Below are 12,808 nucleotides of genomic sequence, written 5' to 3'. Positions count from 1 at the left end.
GCACTTTGGGAGGCCAAAGCAGGTGGATCACCTGAGGTCAGGAGTTCGAGGTCAGCCTGGCCAACATGGTGAAACCTTCTCTCTACTAAAAATACAAAAAAATTAGCTGGGCGTGGTGATGGGCACCTATAGTCCCAGCTACCCGGGAGGCTGAGGCAGGAGAATCGCTTGAAACTGGGAGGCAGAGGTTGCAGTGAGCTGAGATCGTGCCATTGCACTCCAGCCTGGGTGACAGAGCGAGACTCCGTCTCAAAAAAAAAAGATGTTAACATCAGGGGAAGGTGAGTGAGGGGGACTGCTGTACTACTCACTTGAGTGAGGGGGACTGCTGTACTACTACCATTGCAACGTTTCTGTAGAATTAATTAAAAATAAAAAGTAATAAACGAGTTAAAATAATGCAATAAAACTTTTTAAAGAAACTGTTTGCCTTACAAAATAAGTATATTTGTTCAAATATCTCTATCAGCTATCATATTACAGACAGTCACTGTCACTGTAGAGAAGGTCAGCAAGGCTGGGTGCGGTGGCTCACACCTGTAATCCCAGCACTTTGGGAGGCCAAGGTGGGCAGATTACCTGAGGTCAGGAGTTCGAGACCAGCCTGGCCAACATGGTAAAACCCTGTCTCTACTAAAAATACAAAAAAAAAAAAAAAAAAGATTAGCCAGGCGTAGTGGCAGGCACTTGTAATCCCAGCTACTTGGGGGGCTGAGGTAGGAGAATTGCTTAAACCTGGGAAGTGGAGGTTGCAGTGAGCAGAGATCAAGCCACTGCACTCCAGCCTGGGCGACAGAGCAAGACTCTGTCTCAAAAAAACAAAAAAAAAAAAGAGAGAGGTCAGCAAATTTGTGATGCTTGTCTTTTGATAAGAGAAACCTGTGTAACAACTTTATTTATTTATTTATTGAGACAGGGTCTTGCTGTGTCCAGCCCAGGCTGGAGTGCAGTGGCGTCATCACGGCTAACTACAGCCTCGGCCTCCTGGGCTCAAGTGATGCTCACACCTCCCCGCCTCTCAAGTAGCTGGGACTATAGGCTGCACCACCACGCCTGGATAATGTTTTTGTTTTTTCAGAGATAGCGTCTTGCTATGTTGCCCAGCTTGCTCTGGAACTCTTGGGCTCAAGCTGTCTTCCCACCTTGGCCTCCTAAAGTGCTGGCATTATAGGTGTAAATCACCGAGCCTGGCCACAACTTTTTTTTATTTTTTATTTTTTTATTTTTTTTGAGACAAAGTCTTGCTCTGTCACCCAGGCTGGAGTGTAGTGGTGGGATCTCAGCTCACTGCAACCTCTGCCTCCCGGGTTCTAGCGATTCTCATGCCTCAGCCCCGCAAGTAGCTGGGACTACAGGCATGAGCCACCATGACCAGCTATGTTTGTATTTTTAGTAGAGATGGGGTTTTGGCTGGTCTCAAACTCCTGGCCTCAAGTGATCTACCAGCCTCGGCCTCCCAAAGTGCTGGGATTACAGGTGTGAGCCACCGCGTCTGGCCCCTGGCCACAACTTTAAATTAGGCAATTCTTTTAAATATTTTGCTATAAGAATGAGTTCATGTGTGTTACAAAAATAATGTGTGCTGGGGAGGGACATTCATCTATAAAGGAGCAAAAGGCTCTCTGGCTGCCAGGGCCGGCCTTGCTGCCTATGGAGGGCTAGAAGTGCCAGGGACTCCACATCCCTCTGGAGCTACCCTCACTGAAGGAAGGTGGTGTATAAATACCAGCTCCCTCAGCCCTTGTGGGATGTACCTTTGAAACGCATGTTTTACACTGGTTTCCAGTTTTCCCAGTACAGTTACACGGTAGTGGCCCCCAGCGGTAACCTGCTTGAGAATGAACCCATTATTGGCTGTCATCCCTTCCCCACTCCCCTGCTGGTGTTTTCTTCACCTCCCAAATAAACTGCTTGCACTCAAATCTTTGTCTTAGGGTTGGCTTCTAGGGAAACCCAAATCAAGACAAACATTAACATTTTTTCAGACATCCCGATGGATCATCCTGTTACACCCTGGGCTTGGGAACCTCATTTGGTGACCACTGCTCTGCTCTGCGACAGTAACTCCATCTGTCTGTCCAGGCTTTCCTTGCACACCCCCAAGACAGCCCTTCCCAGTGCAGGGCAGCTATGATGGTAAAAGGGTCCTTTGGATGTTGAGCTAAAATCTGGCTTGTTGTGACCCTTGCCCTCCTGCCTGCACAGGGCCATAAGAGGACACGGAGTTCTGCAGGTTGTTAACTGGGCTCTGCTGGGGCCTCCAGCAATCCCTGGAGAAGGAGGGCACAGGGCCTGGCCATGAGGGCTGGACTGCTGGCCCCACCCAGCTTGACTCAAAGTAGCTCCATGTTTGTTACATATTGGACTTTCCCTAAAAGCTTTTGTTTGGGGATAAAAGCTCCACCGCCAAAAATGAAATGAATAAATATTTAATAACCACCAAATTCTAGTTCCATCTCTTGAAGTTGTCCTGAAGGTGGCTGGGCTGAACCCTCCAGCACATACATCTTAAAAAGTAACAGCAGGTTCTAGCACCTCCCTGCTTGCTCGGGGGGTAGTGATCTCTCCCACTCCAGTGCGAGATGCTGCCAGGTTGTGGGAAGCCCTGAGCAGGCCAAAAATAGCCTTCTACAAGCGATGCCACCAGATTTAACATCCAGGTTCTTACTATGCCTTCAGCACCACCTTGCAACATGGACCACAGGTAACGTAACAATGAGTTGACGTCACACATAGGCAGTCCTGCTGCAACCAGCTTCTGAAGATCAGCTAGTGGGCATGGGCAGCTGGTCATCTGCAATGCCTTGGCAAGGTGAAGCATGGCTGGCATAGCTGCTCACTTTACAGGGAGAAACTGAGGCCCACAGGAGGAACAAGTTTACATAGGTTGCACGGCATGGTTGCTTTAGTAAACATTAATAGAATGGGACTTCATTTGCTGTGTTAGGTTCTTATCAATACCTAAGGGTGACGGTTCTGACCATCATGAATGCTGTACCGTGCTGTCTTTGGCTTTTTACCTTGAGTTCACAACATCCCTGGGCACACCAGCCAGGCCAGCTCTGGGAAGCTCCCTTTGTTCAAAGCTCAGGTCCTCCCATCCTCATCGCTGTGGGCTGCTCGATGCCTGTCCTGGGCCTGAGCAAGCCCAGGTCCCACTCGGGCCCTGCCACAGTCCTTTGGCCCTGAAGGCAGTTTCACCTTCACCAACTTGACCCTTGGAGCTCCTCCTTCTCAGGAGCAGTTTACACCTGTTCCCAGGTTCAGCTGATCCACTCCCTCTTCCTGGACCTGCTGCAGCATTAGCCAGGGAATGGGGGTTCACCAATAATGAGAATGATTAACAAGGGGGTGGGCGATGATCACAGAGATGCCTGAGGTTCAGAAGCCTGAGTGACGAATGTACTGAGGCCAGAGCCAGGGTGCAGGAGCCACCTTTCCTGCTAAGCTTGGATTTGGAGGGCTCATTAGGAGAGGTCTCTGTTAAGTGGTGTGCTGGTAAATGTTTGTCTCTCAAAACAAAACAAAGCCCTCCTGTGATAGTTAATTCTATGTGTCAGTTTCACAGGACTATGGGGTGCCCAGACCATGTGACCAAATATTACTTTGGGTGTGTCTGGGAGGGTGTTTCTGGATGAGATTAACATTGAATCAGACTGAGCAAAGCAGGGTGCCCTTCCTAAAGCAGGTGGGTCTCATTCAATCAACTGAAGACACGAACAGAACAAAAGGACTGAATGAGAGGAAACTCCTCCTGCCTGAGTGCTTAAGCTGGGACATCAGGCTTTTCCTGCCTTCAGACTTGAACTGAAAAATGGGCTCTTCTTGGGTCTTGAGCCTACCAGCTTTTGGACTGGAACTTACACCATTGGCTCTCCTGGTTCTCAGCCCTTTGGACTCAAACTGGAACTATGTCATTGGCTTTCCTGGGTATCTAGCTTGCCTACTGTAGATCTTGGGACTTCTTAGCCTCCATAATCACATGAACCAATACTTTATAATAAGTCTCTGTTTCTCTGTCTCTTCATGTGTCTGCCTTTCTATACAGTCATGGGATGCATAACATTTTGGTCAATGACAGACGACATATACAATGGTGGACCCATAAGATTATAATGCCCTATTTTTACTGTACCTTTTCTATGTTTAGATATACAAGTACTTACCATTGTGTTATAATTGCTTATAGTATTCAGCACTGTACCATGTTGTACAGGTCAGTAGCCTAGGAGCAATAAGCTATCCCATATAGCTGTGTAGTAGGCTGTACCATTTAGGTTTGTGTAACTACACTGTGGGATATTCACACAATAATGAAATCACCTAATGATGCATTTCTCAGAACTTATCCTCGTTAAGGGATGTGTGCCTGTGTGTGTGTGTTTGTGTGTATCTCCTATTGGTTGTTTCTCTGGAGAACACTGATTAATATAACATTACAAGCCCTGATTCGTAGTGCTGCTAATTTCTGTGGTGTAGATGCTCCCCCTGTGGGTGATTTCAGGCTGCCAATGTCACTGAACATGGAAGTGGAAGGAGGTGTGCATGATGGCCCTTGTAAACTGGTACAAGCCGCATCCAGCACACCACTGACCCCGTCCCACAAACATCTTTCTCACCCCTCCCTCAGGGGGATCAGACTCCAGGTCTGCCAGTGGGGTAACTAGAAGTTCCAAGGATACACATGTGAATTCTCTTCTACTTTCAGCTTCCATTAGATCAGATAGTGAACAGACTGTTGACACCCTCCTGTAAGGAGGTTGGTAAACCAAGCCAAGGCCCCTCAGGTGGCCCTCTTGCTTCTTCTCATAGATCTCGATGCCAGGTTCATGGCTTGAGGCTTGTAAGGCAGCTGCTGCTAAGATTCAGATTTGCAACTGGGAGCAGCAACATACAGATTGTTCAGTCTAGTGCCTAAGCTCAGCAAACCAAGGAGGGGTTGGGCTCTCAGGCACCAGCCCAGATAATGCCTTATTTATTTATTTATTGAGACAAAGTTTTACTCTGTGTCACCCCGGCTGGAGTGCAGTAGCACGATCATAGGTCACTTCAGCCTCAAGTTTCTGGACTGAAGCAATCCTCCTGCCTCAGCCTCCAGAGTAGCTGGGCCTACAGATACTTGCCACCATACTTAGCTAATTTTCAGACGGGGTCTCACTATGTTGCTCAGGCTTAGTCTTGAACTTCTGGCCACAAGCGCTTCTCCTGCAGTGACTCAGGAATCCAGGTTCCTTCTGACATAAGTCTCTCCAACCACCTATGGCCTGGTTGTCATCTGCACTGAGTGAAGGGGAGAGCCAGGAGACCTCATACAGGTTTTTATGACTTCTGTTTACATTCCACTGGAAAGCTCTTAACACAAGGACACAACTGACTGTAAGAAAGGCTGGGAAAGGTAGTCTAGCTATGTGTCCAAAGAACGGAGGAGTGCATTTTAATGGACAGCTAGTGGGTCCACCAGTTTGTAGATGAGGACAGTAGTCTCAACAGGATTGACTTGCTACAATTAATTGGTCACAACCAAGTGACAAAGCCAGGCCTCCACCCTAACCAGAGCCACCATCATCTCACCTGGACTGCAGTGGTGGCCTTCTCACTGGTCTGCTTGCCACCCTGCACACAGAGGGACCCTTTCAACACTGACTCCAATCACACTCTGACAGTGATAGAAATAAACTTGTCAGTTCCTGCATGTTCTTCTAGCCCTCAGCCATGGGCTCATGGGTTCAGTGAGAGCAACTGAGTTGGGGAATGGCACAGCCTGAACCTGAGCCCAGGTCTGACTCCACATTTTGGTCCCCCAAGCAAGAAACGACAAACGCCAGCTTCCAGGCCACTTTTATTTAAACAGAAGCAGTGGCCCCACAGTCACGGGGACATGTCTTCCAGACAGTAGACACAGTGCCTGTGGCTGTAAGAGCCTGACAGGGGAGATTCATGCCTTTCTCCTTGGCCCCCATGACCAAAGAAGAAAATAAAAATCACACACCATACACTGCCACACCCATCTCTACCCCTCCCTTTCAGTAATATCCAATTATTCATCCTTCTGGCCAAAGAAACTGGCTACAATTCTGATTCTAAAGAAAACTTTCATGCAGCCAAGAAACTTGGGACTCTGGAGGGGAGAGGCTTACTCTGATACTTTCCACATGCACTGCCCACTGGCGTCAAGTTTAACTCCACCCAAAACCATCACATGGATGGCCAGGGACAGGACTGGCTACAAAAAAAAAAGCCATGAACTCAGCTCACCATGCTAAGAAGATTGCCTCTTTCCAGGCAAGATTTTACTGGAGCAACATAACCTGAGGGTGTGATTCCAAAATACCTTCCTTTCCAAGCCCCAGGTTGTGGATAAGGTCTGGATTTTGGTTATATGACTAAGGGCGACAGAGGCTGCTGGCATCTCTGGCCACAGTCCCAGTGGCTTAGGGTTGGAGGCTTCACTGGCGAAACAATGGCACTGTTTGATTAACTAGCTCGTGTTAACCATTCATCTACAGCAAGTAGAATCATCAGTTTTGCACTGAGCGAGGAAGCACATGGGTCTCCTATGAGAGCTAATGCCAGAATTCACATGCTTTGTAAAATAGAGGATGAGGTTTGTTTCTTTCTTCTGCCCCCTCCAAAGGCCAAATGGGTAGGGTGGTTCCTTTGCCTTCTGAGTGCCTGGATGCCCCCAGCCCTCACAAGACCCTGCTAAGACACTGGCAGTGTGCCAAGCCTTGGGTGGGATGGGTGAACACCCTTCAATGACTCTGAGAGGATTCTGGCACCTGGAATGACAAGGCAGATGCTTCCCTGCAAGCCAGGTGTGAGCCTTTCTGAAAATGAGATGGGAGCTGGCCTTGGGGTTGAAGGAAGGATCTTGAATGACAGATAATCCCCAAGTGTCCACTGGATCATTTATTTTTCCTCTGACTTTCCACACAAACGAGGCTTTCTGTGGGTTTTGCAACCACAGTGTCTAAGACAATCAGAAGGGTTCCAGGGAGGTCTTGTCTGTAGCGATGTGACAGATGAGGAAACTGCAGCTCAGAGGACAATGACTTGCCCACCTTGCACAGCTCACTGACAGTAGAGAGGGGCTGAAACCTAGGTCTCCTGACTCACACGCCACAACCATGACTGGCTCAGCTCCCTTAATTCCAGCTTCCCTTACATGACGCAATTCCTTCTCAGATTCGGGTTTTCAGCTGAGGCTGGGCAGTTCTTAAGATAGAGTTGCATAAACAACCAAATTTTGCGTTATAACAAGCCAGGGAAGGACCTAGGGAGGTTCCCTTCCCTCTGGAACGGAAATGGAACTTTCTCTGAGCTTAGGATTTGTAAGGCACTGAAATTAACTACAGCTGGGGGTGGGGAGTGGTGGGAGAAAGCAAAAGAGGGATGAGTGGTTGGAGAAATCAAGTCGATACTCTTTTCTTCCAGCCCCACAGTGAGAATCCTACAGAAACATGAGGGTGGACCCCACTTTCCCACCCGATGCTGTCCACTCCCCAGCCCCCATGCTGCAGAGCAGCGCGGACCACTCCCACCATGACAAAGTGGGTTTTGGGACAGGATGAGGCCTGCAGGGTTGGTGAGCCCAGAAGAATGAGCCCAGGTCCCCTGGATCCAAATCAGAGCGGAGACCACTCTCTCCACCTAGGTGTCCCAGGCTGAGGCTGGGACAGGATTCAACCCTGGAATGCCTTCTCCAGGAACACAGGGGCCCTCCAGGCCCAGGCATGAAGGAGGAAGGGGCAAGACGGCACCAAGGATGGCAGGGGGAACTTTGGCCTCGGACCTGGCTTTGGCACAGCGCATCTGGGGCCTCCCCGCTCCGTGGCTGCCCTCCTGAGATCCCAGGGTGGGGAAGAGCTGTCCTTCTCCTGTGAGGACCTCGTCTGGCTGAAGGAGGCGATGGCAGGGCAACTCCAGGGTATCCCCTTCATCATTCCAGCCATGGCTGTGCACAGGTGACCTAATGTGGAGCCTTTTCAGACTCCGCTGCAGATGTGACACTGAACGGGAAGCAACAAGAGCTACCACTTACCCAGCACCTTCAATGTGACCGGTGCTCAACTCAGATGACAACAACCTGCAAGTAGGTATTACTATCCCCTTCAACTGATGAAGAGACTGGGCTCAGAGGGGTTAAGGGACTCACCCAGAGTCACACAGCTAATGAGTTCTAAACGGGGAACTGGACTCAGGCTTGTCTGAATCCAAATCCCACATTCTTTCCATTCCACTGGGCTGCCCCTGGAAGCCAGGAGGAAGGTGGTGTTGGGCTGTCAGGGTGGGAGTTCTGGAGGGGTTACTCTCTGAAAGTGTGGATCTGGGAAAGCAGCCAAGCTTGAGTGAAGGGAAGACGCCTGACCACTCACACGTGTCTGTCTCTCCAGGTGGGCTCCAGCTCAGTGCCTGGCGGCCTTGCAGATCTTGTCGTACACCTCGGGGAAGGCGTCCTGGCAACCCAGCTTCTCTCGCAGCTTGTGATACAAGGAGCCATCGAACATCTCCCAGAACTCCTCCCGGTTCATGTAGCAGTCGGCATACAGCATCTGGAAGCTGCAGAGGCAGAGAAGTGGGTGAGGACGCCAGGAGGCGCATGGAGCACGAGGCGTGAGAGAAACCCAGCTGCTCACTCTGCAGCCCAGAAAGGGCTTTTGGAGGATTCCTCTTGTTTAACCCCCTTAACCTGTGAAGAAGATGGTGCAGGTATTCTTATCCCCCTTTTGCAGGTAGGGAATTGGGGCTTGGGGGTTAGGTAGCTTAGCAGTGGAGGCAGAGTCAGGAGTAAAGCTCAGACTGCCGGGCTTCTGCCCCTCTCCTTGGCCAGAGGCACAGCTGCCTCCCCTAATGGAGCAGTGGGGCTGTTTTCCTTGAATCTGTTATTGACTTTCAATAAACTGGAAAAGTATACAATTGGATAAGCTTGACACATGCATGCAACCAAGGACTCCAATCACTGCAGTCCACATTGTGGCTATAACCATCAGCCCCAAACTTTCCCCGTGCCCCTTAGTTATCCGTCGCCCTCTGCCATCCCCAGGCAACTACTGATGCACTATCAGTATGGATTCATGTGTGTTTTTGGGAATTTTATATGAAAGGAATCATATGGTATTGTTTTTTCCTGGCTTTGTCCATGTTCCACTCAATAGTTTATCCAGGCTGTTTTCTGAGCAATCCTCTGTCCTGGGCCTCCCTGCGGTTTTCACAGTCAGGAATCCCTCTCTCCTTAGCTTTGGCCTTTCCATCTGGAGCAGTCGCCCCTGGACACAGCTAAGCCCACACCCATCGTCTGTCCCATGGGAAGGAGTGGGGTGACTCCCAGGTTTCTGGCTAGAGCTGCTGGGAGCGTGTGACGTGTTCACTGGAGGAGGGGGTGCAGGGAGAAGGGGGCAAGTAGTCCTGCAAGCCCACCCCCTGCCTATCTTTCACAGCTTAACTCCTGACCCAGAGGCTGCCACAGCTCCAGGGGCCCTAAGAAACCAGTTGATAGGCCTGGGCTCCTGGTTCTCCATACAGCTGGCCTCATTCCCCTGGAGCAGTACCCTGGGGCTGTCAGCTAGAGGGACCATACTGTACTCTGGGCCACTCACCCATGCACGCTGCGGACAAACTTCTCCAACTGCCTCATGCAGGACCTGGCTTCAAAGTGTTTCACACGCGGCTCCCCATATGCTCCAATGTCGATGTAGAGCTCTGCCTCATTTCCCTTGGGGTGCACTAGGCCTGGCTGGCTGGGCAGGATGAATGGACACAGCCAGATGGGGTAGACCTGGGTAGACCAGGGAGGTGGGTGTTGGTGCTTTTTCTCCAACAGGTGACAGGCTCATGGCTGGCCCGCTCATACCCACTCAAATGAAGGCTTTGCAGCATTCTCAAGACCCCCTCAGGTGCTCTCGGCTTCACTCCCTGCCCCCCAGCCCTGGCTGAGAACACCCTGACTCCACCACCCTGGAGGACACAATCGGAGCAGGTCATGGGAATGCTCAATGCCAGACCCTACGACTCCTCTCCCAGGGGGACCATCACTGAGTGGGCCGAGGCCTCAGCAGACACAGGGACAAGGACCTCATCTTAAAGTTGGGAAAACACCCAGAGGGCAGGTGTGCCCAAGGTCGGTCACACAATTCAGGGGAGGAGACCATGGATTCCAAGGGAATGTGCCTGGTGCGCCCTCCCTGGCCTGCCCCACTCACGTGGATGTCATTTTGAAAGGTGTGCAGGGCCTGCTGCAGGCACTTCATGGGCACCAGCATGTCCTGCACCACGTGGTGCTGCTCGTACAGCTTGCGCAGGGTCTCACCCTGGGTCAGCTTCAGGAGGGAGATCTTGGGAGGCACCATCCAGCCAAAGAGGTAGCGGAAGATGGGGTTGTTGCCAAAGGGGATGATGTCCTGGAAAACAAAGATTAGGGATGGAGAGAAAAAAACCAACAAGGGTTGAATGTCTCCAAGTGCAAGGGGCCAGGGGCCAGGACCCATTCTGTGCTTGACAGAAGCATGCCTGGGTCCAATTCCCCTCTTTGGAGGGGGTGTGATGGGACCTAGGACTTTACCAGTCCAATCTAGGTTTGCTTCTCAGCTCTGTCATTCGCCAGCAGTGATGACCCTGGGCTAGTTACTTAACTTCTTTGAGCTCAGTTTCCTTATCTGTAAAATGGGCCTTGTGAGGATAATGAGATATTAATACCAAGTGGAAGGCACTCAACCCTGTGCCTGGAGTGCAATAATGAGGTAGCTATCATTCCTGGTCTAGCTGTTGAATGAGCATAGTGATACTTAGAGAACTTAAGCAGACTTCCTAGGGGCACACAGCCAGAGACAGCTCTCATGGGGTGGGTACAGTCTGGCTCAGGTTGGACAAGGAGCCCATTGGTTTGCAGCATCCCTTGCTCACAGCCTGACCACCCGCCTGGCTCCCCCAGTTCGGTCTCCCTGGAAACCCTCCTGCGCAGAAGCTGTTCTCTTCCATGCCTCAAACTGCCACGAGGCGGGAGCTTCCTCGCTCAGCACTGCTGCCTCCTGAAGATGCCCCCCACTCCCCTCCAGCTCTGCCCACCTCCAACAGAGAAGACTTTGGCCCCTGGGTCAAAATCTTCCTCCCTGCTTGAGTCCTGCCATGTTCTTGAGGGTCCCCAGTGTCCACTGATGACCGATTCTCACAGCTCCGGGAGCCCTTGAGTCCAAGGCCACTCCTCCATTCATTAAACAGTTCCAGCCGGGTGCGGTGGCTCACGCCTGTAATCCCAACACTTTGGGAGGCTGAGGCAGGCGGATCACAAGGTCAGGAGATCGAGACCATCCTGGCTAATACGGTGAACCCCCATCTCTACTAAAAATACAAAAAATTAGCCGAGCGTGGTGGCAGGCACCTGTAGTCCCAGCTACTCAGGAGGCTGAGGCAGGAGAATGGCGTGAACCTGGGAGGCAGAGTTTGCAGTGAGCCGAGATCGCGCCACTAAACTCCAGCCTGGGCGACAGAGCAAGACTCCGTCTCAAAAAATAAAACAAACAAACAGGAGCTAAAACTATAAAACACAGGGAAAAATCTTCATGACACTGGATTTGGCAACAATTTCTTGCATATGGCACTAAAAACAGAGGCACTAAAAAATGGAATATAACCCAAACCATTGAATCACACTTTTTTTTTTTTTTTTTTTTTTTTTAAAGACAAGGTCTCACTCTGTTGCCCAACCTGTAGTACAGTGGCACGATCACAGCTCACTGTAGCGTCCACTATCTGGGCTCAAGCAATCCTCCCATCTCAGTCTCCTGAGTAGCTGGGACCATAGGCACACACCACCATGTCTGGCTAATTTATTTTTGTTTTTTGTAGAGACAGGGTATTCCTATGTTGCTGAGGCTGGTCTTGAACTCCTGGGCTAAAGCAGTCCTCCTGCCTCAGCCTCCCAAAGTGCTGGGCTTATAGGCATAAGCCACTACACTCCGCAAATGACACATTTTATTTTCTATTTTATTCATTTATTTATTTATTTAATTTATTTTTTGAGACAGAGTCTCACTCCATCATCCAGGCTGGAGTGCAGTGGCGTGATCTCGGCTCACTGCAACCTCCACCTCCCGGTTTCAAGCCATTCCCAAATAGCTGGGATTATAGGCATGTGCCACCATACCCGGCTAATTTTTTTTTTTTTTTTTTTGAGATGGAGTCTCACTCTGTTGCCCAGACTGGAGTACAGTGGCATAATCTCGGCTCACTGCAACCTCCACCTCCCAGGTTCAAGCAATTCTCCTGCCTCAGCCTCCTGAGTAGCTGGAATTACAGGTGTGTGCCACCACACCTGGCTAATTTTTGTATTTTTAGTACAGACGGGGTTTCAGCATGTTGGTCAGGCTGGTCTCGAACTCCTGACCTCATGATCTGCTTGCCTCAGCCTTTGTATTTTTAGTACAGACGGGGTTTCAGCATGTTGGTCAGGCTGGTCTCGAACTCCTGACCTCATGATCTGCTTGCCTCGGCCTCCCAAAGTATTGGGATTACAGGAGTGAGCCACCGCGCCCAGCCTCAGCTACTTTTTTGTATTTTTAGTAGAGACAGGGTTTCACCATGTTGGCCAGGCTGGTCTTGAACCCCTGACCTCAAGTGATCCACCCGCCTCAGCCTCCCAAAGTGCTGAGATTACAGGCATGAGCCACCACACCTGGCTGACACATTTTAAATGGGTGAATTATATGGCTTGTGAATTATATGACAATAATAACTGAACATCCACATGCAAAATAATGAAGCTGAACCCCCACCTCACACCATAAACAAAAATTAACACAAATTGTACCAAAGA

At 50.3% G+C, this 12,808-nt stretch overlaps 1 protein-coding gene across 2 annotated transcripts in view; it reads right to left on the bottom strand.

The window, feature by feature from the left end:
• Positions 1-5,826: 5,826 nt before the first annotated feature.
• The window catches only part of DHCR24 (24-dehydrocholesterol reductase), a 34,080-nt gene continuing 27,098 nt past the window's right edge, over positions 5,827-12,808 (bottom strand). For both annotated transcript variants that reach the window (XM_055234089.2, XM_063613892.1), the window contains 3 exons: positions 10,200-10,397; positions 9,597-9,775; positions 5,827-8,559 (listed from right to left, as the gene is read on the bottom strand). In XM_055234089.2, the coding sequence (XP_055090064.1) occupies positions 8,406-8,559; positions 9,597-9,775; positions 10,200-10,397 (531 nt within the window). In that variant the 3' untranslated portion in view covers positions 5,827-8,405. The remainder of the gene's footprint in view (positions 8,560-9,596; positions 9,776-10,199; positions 10,398-12,808) is intronic.

The sequence above is a fragment of the Symphalangus syndactylus genome, chromosome 19 (assembly GCF_028878055.3).
Source record: "Symphalangus syndactylus isolate Jambi chromosome 19, NHGRI_mSymSyn1-v2.1_pri, whole genome shotgun sequence".
In the NCBI taxonomy this organism is placed as follows: domain Eukaryota; kingdom Metazoa; phylum Chordata; class Mammalia; order Primates; family Hylobatidae; genus Symphalangus; species Symphalangus syndactylus.
Note: the sequence above shows the minus strand (reverse complement) of the source record. Positions and strands in the feature narration are given on the sequence as shown.